Source organism: Onychostruthus taczanowskii, unplaced genomic scaffold (assembly GCF_017590055.1).
Source record: "Onychostruthus taczanowskii isolate IOZ18803 unplaced genomic scaffold, ASM1759005v1 scaffold4, whole genome shotgun sequence".
Taxonomy (NCBI): domain Eukaryota; kingdom Metazoa; phylum Chordata; class Aves; order Passeriformes; family Passeridae; genus Onychostruthus; species Onychostruthus taczanowskii.
Window position 1 is genome coordinate 20,538,832 of NW_024501459.1, and position 21,931 is coordinate 20,560,762.

Genomic DNA, 21,931 nt, shown 5'->3' on the forward strand with positions numbered 1-21,931 from the left:
TTCTCAGCCGTGGTGGAAAGGGCTGAAAAATTAGGCCTCTGAATAAACCTGAAAAATGCTAAGTGAATACTAGCTAGTGCTTCCTAGCTATCGCTGCACACAGCTGCTCCTGTCTCAAAGCAAAGCTCAGCAGTTGTGCTCTGAATCTGGAAACACTCAAAGGCAGGAGACGGGGCAGAATCAGAACTGTGGCAACAAACTGGGGCAGGGGGAACAGACAACAGCGTGTTCCTGTCTGTGAAACCTATCCTCACCACAAATACCTTCAAAATGAAAAAAGCAGCACTTACATCTTCTGTAGGGAGAACTCTAAATTATTAAATACAGGCTACAGTCTCCTGTTTGATCTCAGAAGGAGATCATAAGTAAAGCATTATTTTCTAAAGAAAAAACAGTTGGCACAGGTGTAAAATACACTCAAGTAATACTTCATCAACACTTCCTGTTACATGAAGAAGGTATCATTGGCACAAGTTGTAATTGTTTTTTCTCTGGCTGTACAGCAAGAACATGTATATAGCAAGACAATTTGTCTTTGATCACACTGATCTTCTGAAACAGAGTCCAGGCAGTCTCCATCAAGAAAGCGTCATAACTGGGAATGATGCAATGTTTATCAAATTAATTCTGCAGATTATATTTTCCTTTCTTAAATTACTCTCCAGCCTTTCTGCACATGGGTCAAAAAGGTGGAAATCAAATGATACAGTTATTACAGTACAAATGGTAGTAAAAGAAATCTTTTTCTCTATCACTCGATATTTGATTTTAGAAGTCTCCCTGCAGAGTCCAGGGAGGTTGTAAAGGATTTTCCTCATTCTCCCCTCCCTCTCTGTAGGCTGCTTCACAGAGCATGGGACAAACAGCAATGTCTGTAACAGCCCATAGTCTTAGTCAGTGCTCTTGTTGAGAAGATGCAGCACATTATTGCAGCTTCGTGCTGTGGAATGTGTTCAGGGGATGAAATTCTAGGAGAAAGTTTAGCCCTCCAAGAAGAAAAAAGAGCAAAAGAAAATCAAACCTGAGCCACCCATCCAAAATGGATTTTCCATTTTTATAAACAAAGAAAAAAAAAGCCCAATAAAGACACAAATTAAATTAATAGTAAATAATATTCAAATTATTATTCAAGAATCCAAGTTTATGCCAAAAATTAAATAGGACAAATTCTTAACTGAATCCTGAAGTGTATTTTCACACCAGATTCCTGTAGGATTAACTTTTGAAGGTCCAGTGAGATTGAAAAGATGTGCAGCAAACCCAGGAAGGTGAGTTCAGCAACTCCCCTACAGCCTTCTTTCTCCAGATGTCTGTCTTTGCACAGTGATGTGTGCAAATGGTATTTAAGTGGAGGCTGTCTATAACTCAGCTGAAATTCATTGCAAATGATGAGCTGTTCTTTAGCAGACAACCTGCTAGAAGGAAGAGAAGCAGGATAATGGACCACATGGTCAGAAAGGGACAGAAGAAAAAAAATTTGGCCTGTCCAGTTAATAGGATGTGAAAATAAATCTTGAGATCTAGGGAAAGTCATTATTCATATTTAGAAGATATTGTTACTAAATGGAGAAAAACCTAATTTAAGGATAAAAAAATCAGTTTAAATTTTCCGTTAAATGGCAATGGGAGCCATTGGGTTTCCCTAATCAGCATTTAAAAAGATGATAGTTCAAATCCAGTAAAGGCTGTTATGATTACATGCCAATGGAAGTCTGCTTGTATGCCTTGGTATATCCCCTTGCAAAGCATCTACTTTGGCACCCAGTACCCTCAGCAGACAAAAGATATTCAATCTGAACAACCTCATTATTATGGCTAGACTGAATTTCCACTTCACCTTCACTTTTCTTCACTTCATCTTTACCTCTCCACTTCAACTTCAGAGGTTTTCCTAGAGCCTGTCCTAGCGCTGTCACTACCCATTGGAACTCATGTTGGAAAGGCAGCAGTGTTCTCACCTTGGCTACCTCCTCTGGTTAATAGTTTTCTTTCTATGGGATTCTCCAGCTAATGATGTTTAAATAGAAGGGAATCACTGAAGAAACTTCTAACTTTAATAAATTGGGTTATTATGAACAGAAGCTTTCATATTCACAACTTTCTCTTTCATCCTTTACAGAAAAAGCAAGAAGTAGCTTTATATGAGACCTGTACTTCTTCTAAAATACTAGCTAGCAAAAATACTTCTGCACAATTCACACAACAATGTCTTCTGTGCTTTAAAAACTTTTCTTAGAAGACCTCAAAATACAACAAAGCCTACAAGATACAGATTATAATAAAAAATTTAACTTTCTACTGATAAGTATTCTAATTATTAAAACAGAAAGGATTTTATAATTGACATCCTACAATGCTTTACCACAGTTTTGAGGACAACACCTTCCTTTATTTTTATTATTTAAATAGTGTTTACTCAGGTTATTTTATCTTAATTGCAGAAGAAGAACTAAATTGGCCAAAGCTGGTTTGGGGTCCAATATTGTAAAAACATTTATGTCTGTATGCATTTATGGACCAGGTCCTCAGGGACCTGACTCAGAAAGATGCCCTCCGTGATCTGCTGCCTGTCAGCTCTCGTGAGTGACGTGGTGACTGGCGCCGTCTTGGCCACAGAGACCACAAAATGCTCAAGCTTAAAATCTTTGTTGACAGGAGTAAAAGTGCAGCAAAACCTCAGCTCTGGACATGAGGAGAGCAGACTTCAGGCTGCTCAGGGACCTAGTTAGAAAAGTCCCCTGGGAAATGTTTCAGTAGTGCTGGGGTCTGTCAGTGCTGGTCACTTTTTAAACATCGCCTCCTAAGGGCACAGGAGCAGCAATTCCCCAGTGTCAGAAGCCAAGCAGAAGGCTGGCTTGGTGAACAGGGATCTTCTTTGGGGTCTAAGGCAGAAAAGGAAGGTGTGTACCCAGTGGAAGCAAGGTCAGGTGACCTGGAAGAATACAGAGATGCAGCTTGCCACTGTAGGGAGAAAATTCGTGTGGCCAAAACTCAACTTGAAGATAGACAGAAATGTGGAGGACAATAAAAATGGATCTTTCAGATATATAACAGCAAAAGGCAGCATTGAAATAACATCAGCCTGTTACAGGATGAGAATGGGCACCTCACAAACAGGGACATGGACAAGGCAGAGGTGTTTAATGAATTCTTTGCCTTTGTCTTCAACAGAGATGATGGACCAAGGGGGTCTCAGTGCTTGGAGCTGGAGGACCATGGCTGTGAGAATGAGCAAATCCCAGCTGGTTCTGAACTTGTACTGCTCCAGCTGGATCCCTACAAGTCTATAGGGCCTGATGGGATTCATCCAAGAATCCTCAAAGAACTAGCTGATGTCATCACAAAATCTCTCTTAATTTTTGAACTGGGAATCTGGAGACCTCTCAGCTGACTGGAAGCTGGTGAACATTGGCCCAATTTACAAGGGCAAGAAGGAGAACCCTGAAAAATTCCTGTCAGTCAGACAGGAATCAGAATTGAGAGCTGTCAGTCTCAATCCAGCTCCAGGACAATCATGGAAAAGATTATTCTGGGAGGTATTGAAAAACACCTCTATGTCAACGCAGTCATTGGTCACAGCCAGCACAGCTTCATCAGGAGAAAGTTCTGCTTATCAAACCTGATTTCCTTCTGTAACAGGGTAACCCACCCAGCTGATCTAGGAAAGCCAGTTAATGTAATCTTTTTGGACTTCAGCAAAGCTTTTGATACTGTCTCTTATAGTGTCCTCCCTTACTCCCAGGTTCAGTGGGACCACGAGTGACTCACAGCTGGTATTTCTTTCTGGCAGATTAAAAGGAGGAGGAGGAGGAGTTATGAATATTTCTTGTATTCCTGTATGACAATCACAACACAGAACAGGCTCCCAACAACTCCCAAATCCCAGCAATTATAGCAAGGCGCTACTAGATTACAGTTAATGAAAGAGAGAAGGTTTATTAAATGCAACAAAAGTTGCATTTTGAACTTCATCAAAACCAAACAGCAATGTAAGTACTTGCTAAATATAAACAACACTGAATAAAGAGAAACAATATCATACCTGTATATTCAAAGAGACACTGATGAGAAAATTTGAAGCAGCAGCAAGTAAAACTCCAAACAGTTGAGTCTGCAAATCACAAAGCAAAGAAATACAAAAATACTTATTAGTTTAAGAAGAGCAATATAATGCTGGTTTTTTGATAGCACATTATGACTCAATCAAAACCAAATTATTGTACTTCTCAGGCACTGAGTGTCTGCTGCAGTGAGTAAAGTGATAAGAAATACCTCTGCATAGTTGATTAGGGCTTAAGTAATAAACAAGTGGGAATGGAAAGGCATGTTGGTTTTGCTGTCCTTCAGCAAATCTCAAGAAAGACAAAACCAGGCAGTTGAAACCCAAAGACAGGAGTTTTTTCCCCCTAAAAAGGACCTAGTTTTTACATTATCCAGAAGGAAAACCATCAGCAATCAAAGCATTCCTACTGGAACACAATTATCTTATGTGTTAACATATCCACTATTTGACAGGGCAGCCAGGAACATAGGTCTCCTGAAAGTTTCTTTAATGCATTATTTCATTAAATAACTTTCTAATCAGGCTGTCTAAATTTCAGTAAGATTTGCAAGCTTTCTATGAAGCCAAGAAATTAAAAACACTCAAGCAGGATTCATTGTTTTGGAAAGAAATCATTTAAAGATGCCATTTCAGCAAGGTCAAACAACATGTACTTGATAGAGCTCCTTGTCCACTGTCAAAATGTTCTAACACATTGCAAGCCATCCTAAGTGTATTAAAAACCCATTCAAGGTCACTTCTGTAGCGCTGTGAGGAGCCCCATTAGCTTGTAGAGAAGACAAACATACCATCAGTTTTTATAAACAAGGTCATGGTAATATAACCCAGCATAACAACTGTTTCCAGGCTGTAAAGCAGCATCCAGCTCTGTGCTTACAGCCTCATGTTTCATCATACTTACCCAAGAAGGTCCCTGGGCAGCTCTGAACAGGCAGTGCCTACCAGCCATAGAGACTGCTACCCCTCAACATTTACAAAGAGCAACATCTTGTCTCAAAAGCACTTGGAGGGGGGATTGTTGCTGTGGCTATATAGTTCCCAGACTAAGCAAAGGCATCCCCAAAAGTGTGAAGAAACAACAGCCTTATTACAAATCAAATATAATATTTAAGCCAAGTAGCAGAATCCAACTGTTTCCAGCCCCTCTGTTTCTGTAGCAGCTTGGAGTCAGCAGGAGAAGCAGACAACAGAACTGCTGTGAGAGAAAGTCTTGGCTGCCTGCCAGGTGTCACCAAGACATGACTGATGGGTCCAAAGGGATTCAGAGACAAGAGAGCAGGAAGTGAGAGGGCTCCCTCTGCTAACTATTACAGCATCAGTGCCACAGCTTGTGTACAAGAAGCATCCAATGAGAAGCATCACTCAAAGTTTTAGCTCATAGCCTCTGGTGCTTGGCCTCTGGAGGCCCTTCCCCACTTGTATCCTCTCCCTGGGATCCTCCAGTGGGATGCAGCAGCATGTTCTGGGCTTTCACACACACACACTGTGTTTTGCATGCTCTGGGAGCACGCCTCACTGGAGCCAGTGTGTGATGTGACACCCCAGCACAGACGTTCCTGCAGAGATCAGCACCCACTGTTACAGGGACAAGCAGCCTCCTCCCACTCTGGGGGAACGCTGTCACAGGGACACCACCCAGGCCTTGCAGAAGCAGAGGGGATGTGTTTTCTTTTCTTATGCCTTGATGCTGTAGCATCAAATCCTGAGCACTGATCTTGCCCAGAGTTTGACCACTTCATCCTGCCCACACAGCATCTTCAAAAAAACACCAACTAAATCAAACTGTTTTCTTGCTGCTGAAGACTTGTACTTTTGAAATGACAACATGCTCCCTTGTGAGGAGGTGGAGAAGTGGCCTTGTCAGCCTTGTCATGAAGTGTTTAAGAAAAAGGAGACAGAAGGGAATAGAAAACAGAAACTGCCCCCTCATTTACCCCATCGTTTTATTGCACTTACATTAGTAATTGTAACAAATCCCCACCACTCCCAGCAGAGAACTCAGTTTCTCTATGGCTCTTGTTGTTCCAGAGGCTGATCCTGTCATTATGGTTGCATCTCTGGCTGCAACCCCTTGCAGCTCCTTCCTCCCAGTTTTCAGTTGGGGGTCACAAACCTTGCACAGGATTCAGTAGGCAACCAGCACACCAGGGAGGAAACACCACTGATCTTAAGCCAGACCACAGGAGGGTCTCCATCCAGCTCTTGAATGCAGCTGGTAAGCAGAGAATGAGGTCATGTGTTCCACTGGTCATCTGAAATAATGTGCTAAATCAGATCCATGTGTGGGTACTGGTGATGACCTGAGTGTGTGCCTCTAGAGGCTGTGAATCAAATCTCCAGCAGTGGGTTTTCCAATGCCCTGCATCAGGGGTGTCCTCCCCAGAGCAGCAACTGCTTTTGCACCACAATGGTTGCTTCTCCAGGTACCTGTGAGCTTGGCTCAGATATCACTGTGGGACACATACCATTTCTATCATGATGACCAGCCTGTGTCTGAACAGAAACAATCTTACAAAGGTCAATTCTCTTCTTGGAGAAACACAGAATGGTTTGGGTTGGAAGGGAGCTTAAACATAATTTAATTGCAACCTCTCTGCCATGGGCAAGGACACCTTCTACCACGCTGGTCAAAGCCCCACCCAACCTTGAACGTTTCCAGGAATGGGGCATCCACAATTTCTCTGTGCAAACTGTTCCAGCCTCACCACCCTCATTGTGAAAAGCTTCTTCCTCGTATCTAGTCTAAATCTACCATCTTTTAGCTTAAAATCCTTACGCTATGACACTCTTCTGTGCCTAACTTAAGCAGCCTCCTGGTCTGCACCCAAGAACAAGCAGTGCCTGTGTACGATCACTGCAGGCTGGGCTCAAGCCTCACCCGCATGGCTCGGGTCCCCTTACGGCACTGACCACGTTTCACCTGAGCGCTGCTGTTGCCATGTGTACTGCACTGCCTGCTCCAGGCTGGCAGCTGTTAGTGAGCCTGCTTAGCACGGAGACAGCAGCATCCTTCCAAAGCCAGGCCTGGACAGACCCCTTGAGATTAAGAGCAGAGAACGATACCCTAAGGAGGTCAAATATCACATGGATCCATTCAGGGAGATGAGATGAAAGCACAGCAACACCATGCAGCTGCAGCATGGCAAAACTGTCTCATGTGGGTTCATACCCACACATGCTAATATTAAATTAAAAAGTGGGGGGAAATGCAGTGAAGAGGAAAACTACATTGCAAACGTCTCAAATCAGAGTGAACCAAATCAGCAGGCAATTTCTAATGAACCAGGGTTACCACATACAGCAGCGCTCAGAGGAGAAAAAGCATATCTCAGGCTAGAAAAACCATTCATGAAAGACAACCTGCAACTGAAGACAGATTACAAAATTGCTGTACTGCCCTGAAAGCCACCAGTTCCCATCTTATTTGTGCAGTGTAATTGCTGTACTGCCCTGAAAGCCACCAGAGCCCTTCTGTTCCCATCTTATTTGTGCAGTGCCTGCCATTTAATATGCTTCAGAGGAAAAAGGACTGGTGGAACAGCCAGTTTAATAAGTAATAAACATGATATTCTCTGAGTTTCCAGTTGTGATATCCAGTTGTGATATCATCCACAGCACTGCAGAGCTTCCCACACATAAGTCTCAAGGCAAACCTCAGTTGGGGAATTCAGTTGCAGACACAACTTCAGAGCCATGGTACTACTTCAGTCAACTAAGGACTTCTACAGGAAAGAGCTTTAAATATTCAAAAGTATTGGCATAAAATGCAAGTTTCTTCATCACCGAAACATCTGTCTGAGCATACAGGCCACTTTGTCAGACCCCAGATTTCAAACTGTTGACACATTCTTCCAGTGCTTCCAAATGCATGAGGCTTGTTGCAGAAAGATCTTGCCCTTAAGTTTTCCAGAAAATAAAATAAAAAAAAAAATACAAAAATGTAATTTACTTCACTTTAATGTGTTTTGGAACAAGCCATGAAAGTCACCTACCCACTTTGAAGTCCTTCCTAGATAACCCCTGAGCACACAGACCATGGACTGAGATTGTGGATCTGCCAGCATTTTACTTGGTTGCAAAACAGGCTTGGGGATTGCTCTCCTCTGGCCTGCTGCTCCCTCACTGCCTCGTTTAATTGCCCGAAATAATCCATCCAAAACATACCCCATTACCATTATGTTCTTTATCAGCCACCTGCCAATGTTTAACACTAAAGGAGGGTCAAATTCACAATTCACAGCAAGAGATTAAAACTGGTGACCCTGTGCAGTTTGTCAGGGGTGACACTGACCTGTACAGGGGGTCCTGGGGTAAATGAGTTCAAGAAATGACAATTTTGCCTCAAGCAAGGCACCCTCAGCACTTGCCTGGCATCCCCATCCCAGCCACATGAGGGTCCTGCACAAGCTGAGCCATGGGGAAGGAGGTTTGAACCATCAGTCAGAGAAATCCTGGAGTGGCAGCACGTTGCTGTTCAAAATAAGTGAGCAGCAGTGTGGCCCTGGCTGGGTACGGTCCTGCTCCCAGCACCCAGGCAGGACCTGATGACTGTTTACCAGAGAACATTTTCACATCATTTTGACAGTATTTTAAAATGACATTTTACATGCAAAGTCTCTATTTATTGTCAAAGTAAAATAAGGGTTTTATGGCAAATGAAAGCCAGGCTAAAATCTGTATCTTTGGCAATAATTCCACTAAGTTTATCACTTGCAGACTAAAATCTGCATTGGAGACTCAGTTATATGGTGAAAAGCAATTTATCCATATTACATGTGTGTTTTCCTAAAGCACATTAAACTGCAGTTGCCAGGTCTGTGAAATGAAAACTTAGAAAAAGGAACATATTTTGCATTGACTAAAAGGTATACACCATTATTTATGGAAACTTGCTATGCATATAAATTGAACTGATGAGCAGAAAAAACCCCAAACACTTTAAATATCTGTTGTCAGCTCACTCATCAAGGCTAGTTAAACTGTTGCTCTATTTTTTCTTGATTTCTCTATGTATTTGTGATCTAAAGGTGTTCCCAACAAATTTAATGGCGTGTACTGTTTCAAAAGCTGTGCACCATTTCCAATAACTGGGATTTTGTCAGACCTCAATGGATCTTATTAAAAAAAGAGAGAAAGGGGTGGAACATGTTCTAAACTTCCAATTATGAGTTAACTCTGAAGCAAGAGGAATTCAGAGTCCTTAACAAAAACCATATTTTTCAAAGAGCTACCATGTGGAATTGGGAGAGGCTTATCTTTTAGCTATTATTATTCACAGAGCTCTGGCTGTACTCAGTACTTCACAGATGTATAAATAAAATAAGGTCCTTGTTCCAATGGTTTTCATAGTGCAATTCGTATACTCAGATATCAATTAAGGTCCATATGAAGCACTGAAGGACAGCTGAAATTAGAGTAAAAGGGCAATTACCAGTGTGGGAACATAAAATGAAAATACACTTGATTTTTTCACTGTGACATAAAAGAAAAGAGGCATTGTTCAATATATGAGAAGGAGAGAGTTAAAACATTTGGCATCATCATTGTTAGGAATAGAGAGAGAAGACTTGGTAACTACATTACCTCACAAATTTAAAATTTATCTTTTTCCAGAAAGTAACAAATTGCAAAGGCTAGAATGAGAGTCTGGTAAGTTAAGAAAAAATGGGGGAACTTCAGAGGATACAGCAACTACAGAAATAGGACTCTTATTTTTCTCTGTGTTTTAATCACTTTCCTGAGATCCTAATTATATTCATCACTCTGATTATTTTAATTCATATACATAGCAGGTAACAAACCAAGCTGAAGAATATGAACTGTGAAATAAAGTAACCAAAGTAACTTTTTATGTGCTTACTAAGGTTATATACAAACATATCCACTCACTGTATCGTTAACAACCCTAGAATCATAGAGTTATTTAAGTTGAAAAAGACCTCAAAGATAATTCAGTCCAACCATTAACCCAGTACGGCCAAGTCCACCACTTAAACCCTGAGCAGCACATCTACATGGCTTTTAAACACCTTCAGGGATGGTGACTCAACCTCCTTCCTGGGCAGACTGTTCCAATGTTTGAGAACCTTTTCTGGGAAGAAATTTTTCCTATTGTAATATTCAAACCTTCCCTGACACAACCTGAGGCCATTTCTTCTGGTTCTATCACTTGTTACTAGGGAGACAAGAATCACCCACCTCACTACAACCTAGTAGCAATTTTTTTTTCCTTTTTGAAGAGTTAAAGCCAAAACTCTCAACTTCTACATTTCAATTTCTTTTTCTCAGGAATGAAGTCTTAAAACTAGAAATAAATGGGAGAATGGAGAAGGGGCAGAATAGATTTTTACACTGTTTCCATGAGCAGCCTGTGATACTTTGGGACATTTTAGTTCCTGGGACATTTTGCTGCACAATCAAAGACTATTTCATATTTTTAATAATGTCTGCTAGATTGCAAATAAAAACCTCTCCCATGACTGTATAAAAACATCAATCACAGCTGAAAACCTCTTAATAAAAGATTTTCTCAAGTACCATCACATACCATCTCCATGGCAACTACAGAAATTAAACACCAGGAAAAGCAAGAATAGGATTATAAACTTTTGCCAGTTTCCAGGTCCCACAGGAGAAACAGGGAGGCAGGCTAGCACTGCCTGACCAGCTTCTCCCCCAAAATGGCCAGTTGCCTTGGGGAAATGCTTCCATTGCTGCCTAGGAGCAGACTTTCTGGATATTCCTGTTTGACCAGGCTAATTCCTGGTGTACAAGGTAAGATCCAAGCCACACCACTCCAAACTTAGGAATATTAATCCCCAGAAGCTACAGGCTCACATTGAGGGGCTGTGCTGTTCATATCACATGCTTAATGTGGCTCCCTGGACCCCTAAACTGAGAGCCAAGGAGATGACACAAGGCTTATGGCAAGCTGGAGGCAAGCTCAAAAGGGAGCTATCTGAACAATTGAGTAAGCAGAGCTGTTCAGGGTCACAACAGGCAGGGCAAGGCACAAGGAGTACTCTCAGAGAGATGTCTCACTCTGCATGCACACACAACCTCTGCATGGGCACACAAATGGGTCTCCAAGCCAAGCACAGAGAGCTCACTCCCTCTTGCTATTGCAGTACAACACTTGCTAAAGTACAAATGAGCTATTTCTGACTCCACCTCAATCAGAAACAGAAAACCCTGAGAGAAATGTAACCAGCTTAATACATTATTTAGCAAATCCTCAAAAGAATTTTTATATAAGGATCTCCCTTTACCAGTTGAGAGGAATGGCATGCCTCTTCCAGCATGCACCTCTCCAGCATCACTTTCAAACAAAGGCAGGCTTGTCTCCCATCCTAACTCAAATAATCTTCTGTTGGCTGCAACTAACCCTTCCTTTGATCTTCACAGAAAATGCTTCTCCATGTCACAACTGAGTGAACGTGCTCAGTTGTTGAAACACAAAGTCACCCTTGTCAGACAGAGGTAAACACAGGCAGGAAATCACAATGCTCCCAGGTCAGTGGCACTTCAGAAATATTCTAACAGGAGTAAAAACGAGGCAGGGAAAAAAGGAAAGACCAAACTGCAATTAGAATGAAGTTGGATCCATCTGTTAAAAGAATTACTTGATTTCATGTCAGGGGAAGGAGCTGCCCAAAGGCCCTTCCAGTCTGCTGTTCCTGCAGAGGAGGGGTGCTCTGCAATAGTTCTCTTGCTTTCCTTCCTGCACCTCTCGTACTTGGCTCTCCTAGTTTGATTTCCAGAGTGTTAATCATTTACAGATAGTGCCTAATGCAAAAAATGTGAGTGGACTCCAGAAGGCAGAGCCTTCTGCTTAGCAGCATTATTCATTTAAATATAAGCAACTGCTAGATTATCAGTGGTGACCTAAAACAAGAGGTCCTGCACTCCCTGAAATATTCACACGTATGTAGATGGGTGCATACACATAAACAGACAGCTGGATGATTTTAATTTGTAGATACTTATGTTAAAAACTGTAAGATGCAAATCTTGGAATAAAAAAATAAACTCTAAAGAAATGGCCTTACATGCAAATTTCTTGCAAGAGCCTAAGATATAGGTGGGCTCATGTTTGCTCCGCTGTCTGCCTGTGACACATTGCAGTTGTACATCTTGACATTTTACTACAAACTCTAGTTTACTGGTTTAAAATATAAAAAGTATTATTAGCATTTTGGAATTCATGGTGAATACTGACATAAAGAGTAGGTGTTTAGTTCACAAAAATCCAAAGCATCTACATCACAGCTGCCTTCTGCAAGAGAAAACTAAGATCAGTGTAGCTGAATGATCCCTTCTACATACCTTTAACATCTTTGTTATGCTCTATTATACTTACAGAGATAATAAGGTCGTGATCTTTTTTCCCTAGTTTTGAGTATTTTAGATCTTTCAGCAACTGTATCTTATGTGGATTCTCCAATATAGAACTTGCTGCCTCTTTTTTCTGCTATTTTATCATTAGTATGGGATATAATGCTTATAAAGCTTCTTGACAGGGATTACTATGGAAATGGGGTGAGGAAGATAAATTCCTTTTCAGGAATTGAAGAGATGAAGGAGAACGGAGTATTGTTTTCATGAGCCAGATGCTATTATCTCTCACATGCATGCTTTTAACCATGCACTGCTTTTCAGTTTGTCCTGGCAGCCTCTGATGTGTGGTTATCACACAGCCAGCAGCTCAACCTCACGCAGCTGGAGCCACTCTTCCAGCAAGATGGGGGAGAAAACTGGAAGGGTAAAAGTGCAAAAACTTGTGGGTTGAGACAGAGACAGTTTAATAGATAAAGAAAATGCTGCATGAGAAGCAAAGCAATATCAGGAATTCATTCACTGCTTCCCATCGGTGTATAAGTGTTCAGCCACTTCTACAGAAGCAGGGCTCCATCATGGGTAATGGTGACCTAGGAGAGCCAATGCCAAATGTCCCCCTTTTCCCTTCTTCCCCCTGCTTTACATGCTGAGCACAGCACCATATGGTATGGAATATTCCTTTGGTCACTTGGGGGCCACTGTCCCAGCTGTGTCCCCTTCCTGCTTCATGTGCATCCCCAGCCCACACACTGATGGGGCAGTATGAGAAACAAAGCACACCTCAGTGCTGTGCAAGCACTGCTCAGCAGTAACTAAACATCCTGATTGCTAGAAATACTTTTTTATCATAAGTCCAAAACATAAGCCACACAAATTACTATGAAGAACATTAACTCTGGCAAAAACAAGTACAATAGTCAAGAGATGGATCTAGAGACTTGATCAGGTGAAAGCTACTATTATTTATTTGACAGAAGCTTCTGCAGACATGGCAAGCTTTGCTCTTGGTCATCTTGACATGATGACTGAGTCATTGCTGCATGATAACACAGACCTGAATGAAAATGTTCATGGTGCTTTAGTCACTGCTGAGAGCAAAAGGCTGTTACTGAAAGAGAGAGAAACAAAGGAAAGTAAATAATATGATATGAAGTCAAAAATAAAAGAACCTTTTGACAATTAGCAGAAAAAAATCCCCAAACCCATGACAATACCCTCAATAAAAATGGAAAAGAAACATTAAGAAATAGTATGTTAGAGTCATAAAGCAAAGTAAATGGAGTCACGATCTATTTACTCCCAAGCTGGAGCCCAAAAAAATAAACTAGGTTTTAATTGAGAGTTAACTGTGTGAGTACAAGTCTGTTATACATACAAACCCCATATTTTTGTTGTTTTTCACAGGAACATATTTACAGTGGAATATCCTTGGCTGTTGAAGAAAAGGGCTTCGAGTACAATCCGTATCAGCTGGCAAAATTACTTTGTTTCCACCAGGATGACAGCCAAGTCATTGAACGTGTTAGCTAGGACTCTGGTGGAGACCTCAGCTCCCATGCGGCTGATTTGGTTCTAGGGAATTAAATCAGCAAGAGGTAGACTTGCCCACAAAGGGATGTGCATTTCTGTGTTACCACCTCACCTCACCACCATGAAGTCCTGCCCAAGGAGCCAGTATTTGCTTTGCTCTGAGTCATTGTTTTTGTGCCTGGAGGGACTTCCTCCAAACCTTGCACTTTACCAGAGAGCTCTACATTACAGTGTTATTTCTGCAAACCTCAGCAGGATACAAAGGGAAATATAGCCAGAGTGGCTGTGGCCTCATCCAAGAGTTTCACAATTCTGTGACTTCTCACTATTAGAGTTCCATAACCTCTCTTCATTTCCCCATTGTGGGCAAAACAGTTCATATCACCAAACAAGGCCAAAGCTTCTAGGCTAGATGATGTAAATCAGCCATGAATGTCATTGAGGAGAGTGGAGTTACACCATTATAACCTCAGTCCAAGCAGCACACATCTGTTCAGTTTGATGCTGACTATTTACTTTTGAGCACACTGCAAATATCCCTTCCACAAGAGCTCTGCTCCAGGCCAGTGTTGATTCACACACCAACTGGCTGTTCTTTGAAGCTGCTGGCCGCATGTTTCAAAGTTCATATTAGTCAAAGCATGGAAAGCATATCTCCCCACTGCTCACATTAGTGAATGCCATTCTTCTGGGACAACCATGGTGACATTATAAACATGAGCATAACCGTTTATACATGTCACCAAAACTCCAAGTGAAATAATCTCAATCTTCAGTTACCAGGTTAGTCAAAGGTCCCCACCTCCTTTATGACTGAAGAGCACGGTCTTGTATGTTCGTCTTTTTAAAGATTTTTTTTTTTTTTAGTTTGGTCAGATTTCTGCTTGAATAATTTGGGGTTCTGTGCTTCCTTCAAAGAGGACTTAATCAGGTATGGCAGACTATTGGAGACAAGCAAGGATAAGATTCAGACATATTTTTTGTTAATTCCCAAAGCAAACTTCAAGACCATACTAAAAGAAGGATCATTCTTAAGATACAAAGAGCAATGCAGTCTTTGGATCACAAAATCTTAAGGTATTACAGGTGAGATTTTACATGAAAGTCGACTTTTATTTTAAAAATTACATCAGTGAGTATTCTCCTGCCAATTTACCCAGAAAAATTGCCTCATCAAGGGGTCAAATGAGTGCTAGGGCAAATGAAGCAGCAGAAGCAGAGATTCAAGGTGGGATCAGCACTACTCCTTTGTGTGACAGCAATGTCCTAGATCCAAAGAGCAACCTCATGAAATCTCAGGAACAGACAGGTGTTGTATCAGCAGCCAGTCTCTCACCCTCCATCACTTTGCAACTCACAGACATGCTGTGAGACTGAAAAATCAACACAGCGGCCACAGCCAGCTTAATTTAAAGGCATTCTTTGTAGACTAGGTCTGGAAGATGGGGACAGAAAGGGCAAAGCACTACACTGAGCCAGGCACGTCCAAAGCAGTGCAGGGATTCAGATTCATGCCATGCCTGGTCTTTCCCACTCAGTGCTGCCTAAGGGAAGAGGAGGACTTGCCCTGCTCTGCTGGCTCCACAGTTTAAGCCCTCCAGTCAGTGGCTAAGCTGGATAGCAGACACAGCCTGCACTATGCACCCCATTTTTCTTCAACATACCATTTTGAAGTAGTCTGAAGCAAAACTAAATTCTGCTCTAGGTAGGATATGTGTAATTAGTGACTCAAGTTTCTTTGCATCTGTCTTCTGCACCCCACTTTCTGACAAATGACAAGTATTGTAATGTTCCTTACAGCCTAGAAATTTCCTAATTAACATTATCACGCCTCTTAAAACAGATTAGTATAATTACAAAGCTCCTGTTTAACTTGCAGTCACCTCAATCATCAGTAAAAAAAAGAAAAAAATCGAATGCAAATATTCTTTGATGTCCTCAGAAAAAAATTAAAACTCATTTTACTATAGCATCTGCTAGGAAGGGAAGCATGGAAAACAGTCAGAGAACTGTGAACAATATTTGTGAACAATAGCCCAGTGAGAATCAGGCAACAGACACTTGGAGCAGATACAGCTGGTGCTTAGCATGGCCCCAGCTCTGTAAGAGCATTCATTTCCAATGTCCTGCATTGGTGTCCAGGAAGAGCTACCAAGACTTTTTCAAAATTAATTGTGAGCTATCAGCCTAAATAAAAGGGTTTTTCTCACCAGCTTCTGTTGTCTGTCAGGCAAGAAAACACTCCTGCAAGCAGCTCTGCCAGCAATGCTGAAGAGAAGAAAATGCCCAGAATAGATGGACTGTGAGCTCTCCCATCATCAGCATTTGCTCTGAGCCTGTGTGCCCCAAGCTCAGGGTGTGGAGCTGGGTTGGTTTGCTGTTCTCTGCTGTCAGCACCACGCTGGGCTTAGCAGGAAACTGCCACGGGCACATGGCTCCTTCCAGGATTTGTAGGGGGAACCCAAGCAGAATACTAGAGCCTGCCAATGACACACACACGGAAATTCTGCTCTGGGACCCCAAAAAGTGCCTGGTGGAAACCAGATAAGCAGGTGACTCCTCAAGCAGGCTCATAAAACTGCATATTGCCTCCAGTCTTTGGGCAGCATTGTTCCAGACCTTCTGCCCCATGTCCAGCCTCCTCTATATTCACAGGTATAAACAGCTTCATGGTTTGCTCCCACTCTGCTTGCAGTGGTTGATGGGAAAAACCCCTATATTTTCCCATGGAATTTGAGAGCTGGGATGATACAGACATGCTTACAGTATTGTGCAAAAGGACAGGCAAGGGCTAATGCTTTCCTGTACTTATTTCCCTTACCTTTGAGTCATGAGTAAGTTCCCAAACAGCAGCTGATCTCTCTTTAAGCTGGAGGCTGCAGTCTATAAGCTGTGTGCTCATTTCACATCAGAGATGTGATCTTTACATCTGCAGGGACAGTTGATGTTCAGCACAGCAGAGTGGATGAATGAGGTTAAAAAAAGATATGGGCAATATTTTCTAAGCAGTGTTCAATTTTGTCTTCTTGTGTCGGCTTCTTGGTCACACTAAAGCTAATGAGAACAAACCCTCAGCAAATCAGACCTACAGCTCTGGCAGAGCCTGAGAGCTTGTCTGCAAGCTAGCCCAGTTGAGAGTCCTGCATTTGTGAGCCAAAGCCACAAATTGTTTTCTACCAGAAAATAGTTAAATGGGCACTAAACCATGGAAAGTTGCTGGATTCTTGACAGCAGAACAACACCGGAAAATCGTGCAAAGCTTCTTGCTTCTAGCTGCAGTGAGCAGAAACTGAAATATAGGAGATTCCTTCTGAACATAGGAAGAACTTTTTTACTGTGAGGCTGACAGAGCACTGAAACAGGCTGCCCAGAGAGGCTGTAGAGTCTCCTCCTCTGGAATGATTCAAAAATCTTTTGGACACAATTCTGAGTAATGTGTTCTAGGGGGCCCTACTCGAGCAGGGAGGTTGAGCTAGATGATCTCTAACCTTACCCATTCTGTGATTCCTTCCAACCTTACCCATTCTGTGATCATGTGCTTCATTATAACATTTAAGTTTTGAATTCCCCTATAAGAGATTCAAAAAGGTTGTGTTTGAAAGTCTGAACATAGTCCTCTTCCTAAGTTTTGATTTATTAGGGCTGAAAATAATACACATTTCTCTAATACCTAAGAAATGTATGCATTTTCTCCCAAACACATTTCCCAATAAGATAAAAGAAACTGAAACTGCATGAACTCTGAAATCTGACAGGTAAAGGACAACAGGATGAAATAGACTCAGTGTTTTGATACCCTTGTTTGCTTTCAGTGAAGAGTTTTAGAATAAAGAGCTGAAGGGATGGTGTTGAACAGGAAAAACTTCACTGCAGTCTTCAGAGATGAGTGCACCAGCAGAAAGCTGGGTGAGGACATTTGTCTCTATTTTCCCCACGCTCAGGGACTGGTTTACTGATTAACCTGAAAAAGCCAACATCTGCAGTGCATCAGGGAGCAGACTGGAGACTGAGGTATCCTACAGAGACTGAGAAAATAGCATTAAAAACCCCAGGAAAGTTTGCCTTCAACAGCCTTTCTCTTCCCTCCTGCAGAGCAAAGATGTCCTGATTGAAACCCACCTGTGCTGTGGCCATGCTGTCCTGTGATTCCACCACACTTCCACTGGACACCTTGACTTGCTCTAGGGCTTTTCCTAATTGAAAGCCATGGTTGGAAATGCCATTGCTTAAGTGTTTAAAATGTCCTGGTGAATGTTTTTAGTGATGAACCATGACAACACTTTTCTCTGGTAATGGTCCCAGCTGAAGGAACCCTCACTGTTTCTGGGGTGCTTCCTCAGCCAAGGCAAATGGAGAGAAAATGTTTCTCTCCATGGAGACAGCTCCCTACCTTCCTGCCTTGAGTCCCTCACAGCACAGGTGAAGCAGCCCTCATGGCATCAAAAGTACCAGCAGGCACTGAAAAAAATGAGACCAAATGATGCTCCCACCTTTCTGAGGCTCAGTGGCACTAGACATCAAGCCCCAAGTAAAGAGAGGAGAGTTGAAGCACTGAAGATGCTTCTCTTGAACAGGATGAGCTAAAAACCTCAATTGTGGCATTCCACACAAATTCTAGATTTCATCTATATGTTAGAAGGCAGAGTAGAAAAACTTCTACAAGAATCTGCTTAATCTGTGGGATTTCTCACCACACGTGATAGCAGCCAGCACCGCTGGCTGATGAGACCCCTCGAGGCATCAGGCACACACTCACCAGCTGACAGGCTCTGATACACTGTGAGGGGACAAGAGGCCACAGAGCCATCTGAAGGAACTGTCAGCACTGTCAACCCCTAAATACACAGCAGAAATGATTTATTCCTGCAACCCACAATATAAGACAATCTTTCAAGGTGTCTGTCTGGGCAGCCAGTAATAACTCAGAGTCTATGAAGTGGCAGGCAAAGAGGGAAAAAAGCAGAACTGAAATAAATTTCTTTCTCTGGCTCAGCTTCTGCACTTGTATAACTACACACTGTGTCTACACACCACAGATATGTGAAATGCTGAGTTATGGGAGAGTTGTTATGGGGCTCTGAGCAACATGGTCTAGTGGAAGCTGTTCCTGCCCATGGAACCAGCCAGCCTGTAAGGTCCCTCCTGACCCAAACCATTCTATGATTCTATTACATCTGAGCTCTCAGTGACCGTTCTCATCCAGATGTTTTCTCCTACTCTGATAATACAAAGTCAAACCAAGATCAGTACTGTAGATAGTAATCTCAGCTAATCCTGCAAATTGTTTTTGTCCATAAACATCAATATTGTAAATAAGTAAAAAACCTATGAGAAGTCTTGAGGGAAATAAAAATTTATTACACTGAGGCAATTACATACACTTTCTATTAAGCAGACAAAGCCCACATGTTGTGGCTTCCTACACTCATTACTCCAGCAGACACAAAAATATTACAATATTATTTTGCAGGAAATACTTCAGGTATTTCTAAGTACATATTTCATCAGATTTTACTGCACCATTAAACACATGTCCCATAACACACCTTGCCTGTACAGGGAGGGCTGAGGGAGCACGGCCTGGGTGTGGCTGATTTCAGAGATGCAGCACTTCAGGCAGTATCAACCAAGCTATATCAGCTGTGATGATGTCAAGGAGAAATCCTACCTCCACTGTTCTTCCCCATGGCCATGTGTGCCCCCTTCCACCCTTATGCCAACAGCTAGCATACAATCAGCCTGATCAGGGACCTCTCAGGAGAATAATCCAAATTAAATCAAAAGACAAAGAAATGTAATTCCAACAGAAAGAAGCATTATACTACACAGCCACATGGACACAGCCACTGTAAGTTTTTCCAGGGAGCTGAGTGTTTACAGACATCACTGAAGGCCTAGTCCAGTGCCATGGATTTCCCTAAAAAATGTATCAGATCTCCTGCTCCTGGGTGGATGTGTCTGATGCCCATGTGGACTAGGCAACTGCAACTGGCAGCTGTGCCAAGCCCCTCATGTCTAGGAGCTCTTGAAAGGGGATCTCACTCTTTCACCTCCTCATGCAGTTGAACGGGCTGAAAAATACTCCCCCAAAAGTAATTCACCTCAGCTGTCTTGGATTGTTCCCCGGCAGCTCAGAGCCAGTGCAGTTATGGTCCTTGTAGAGGGAGAAAACAAAGAGCTCCTTTTCAAACAAGGGGACGAAATGACCTCAAGAAAAGGGGAAGGGAAAGAGCCCTGTGTGAAGACCTGAAAATGGAATGATCCACTGAATCACAGCCAGGATAGCCATGAATGGGAGGAGGGAATTATTTCTGAGGCTTCAAAAAAAGTAAAATGTGGAAAAGGGGGCAGACAAAAAAATTTAATTATTGGAAAAATTAAGGTTGGCATCAACACATGACCCATAGTTACCCATTACATCTCCAAAGCTGCAACTAAAGTAAATAAAATAAAATAATATCAGTCTCAAGCATCTCTAAAATATTATTGAGGTCTACCCAGAAAACTACCACGTTTACAAAACAGCAATACTCATGCAACAACCCCAAGGAGTACAGGAACAGGACCGGGAGGTTTTCCAAGCAAACAAAAACCCCCCACTTTGACATGAAAGTGGGTATCCCCGTGCCAAGGGAATTCCCTATTGCTGCCATATTCTTGGCAGCTGGGCAAGCCTTGGGACCCCAATTCACAAACCCACAGTAAAACCATTGGCTCCACATTCTTATCTCCCAGGAGAAGACCCCAGCTCTAGTCCTGGGAAGCACTGCCAGCCAGGTGTCCTGCTGCTCCAGGGACCTGTGCACAGGAATTCTCAGTTTTCCTTTGCTCTGAGAATATGGGGCTGAAAAATGCACCCTGCCAAATGGATATCCACCCAGCAGCAAATGCAGAATCCAGAGGGGAAAGTTTTTGGGACCTTCTTCAGGCTGTCACCTGCTACTGGGCTGCTCCTAGAAAAGGAGAGCAGCTAGTTGTAAGCCATTTTTTGCACAATTTATATCAATACTTTACATCATGACAAAGTGTTTTGCCTCTTATGCAGAGAAAAATCAAGAATATCCTGGATATCCTTCCATGTCTTCTATCTCGGGAAACAAAAGCAGAGAAAAGGTAAAGGGTTTAATCAACCTCCAATTCATTTTTATTGTTAGCAGATGCTTCAAATTGCTAGCACTTAGGGCTGCTTCAGTCTCTTTTGCAGTTGCCTAAATCCATTGTCAACACTGACAATGACAGAAACACAGATGACAAAAACCAGTGCTGCTCTAGCATAGAACAGAACAGCTCTGCCCAGTTCCTGCTCAGAAAGGACGGCTCGGAGAGGGAGCCAGGCCAGTGCAGGCTGGACAATGGGGTGAAGAGGGAGCAGAGCCAGCAGCAAACAGGTGCTGGAATGGGGCTCTTCAGAGGACAGAGGCTGAATTTGGCCCCCCTCTCCCCAAGCCCTCTTGTTGCTGGTGCTGCACGCTGGGCACTTACCTTGTGTGCGCTGTACCAGGGGCCGGACAGGGGCTCACTCCCGGCTCCTGCTCCCCCAAAGGATGCATTCCGAGATGCCTGGGATGATGTCCATGTCCCTGCCCTCAGGTCCCAGCCACTGGCCATGCCATGCAATGTCACACCAGTGGGGAGGGGTGGCTGTGAGGCGAACAGGAGGTGGATGTGGCACTCTTTTCCTGATGTGAGGAAGGATCTTCTCATGGGTCACCCTGCATGCAGCTGCTGGTGTGCACCAGGACACCCTTAGCTGGAGAGTAGTTGGAGCATAAGAGAGGAAGAGGAGCTTGACAGAAGGTTTTGCTGCTCCTTCCCAGGGCATTCAGGTGCCTTTTTTTCAGTCTCTGACTTCCCCAATGCCCCACCCTGCTCTGAAGAGGCAGCCTGGGAATTTAACTCCTTCAAATCACTGCCTAAACCTAATGGTTAAGTATTAATTCCTCATTGCTAGATTGCAAAACTTAGAAGTTTTTGTTCCCAAAGGCAGATAGTCACTTACTA

The 21,931-nt window shown here is 42.6% G+C and overlaps 1 protein-coding gene across 1 annotated transcript in view; it reads right to left on the minus strand.

Annotated features, from left to right (window-relative positions):
• The window catches only part of NIPAL2 (NIPA like domain containing 2), a 49,770-nt gene extending 28,232 nt beyond the window's left edge, over nucleotides 1–21,538 (minus strand). The window contains exons 1-2 of the mRNA XM_041412546.1: nucleotides 21,413–21,538; nucleotides 4,043–4,111 (exon numbers count right to left, since the gene is read on the minus strand). Coding sequence (XP_041268480.1) covers nucleotides 4,043–4,111; nucleotides 21,413–21,538 — 195 coding nt within the window. The remainder of the gene's footprint in view (nucleotides 1–4,042; nucleotides 4,112–21,412) is intronic.
• Between the last annotated feature and the right edge of the window lie 393 nt (nucleotides 21,539–21,931).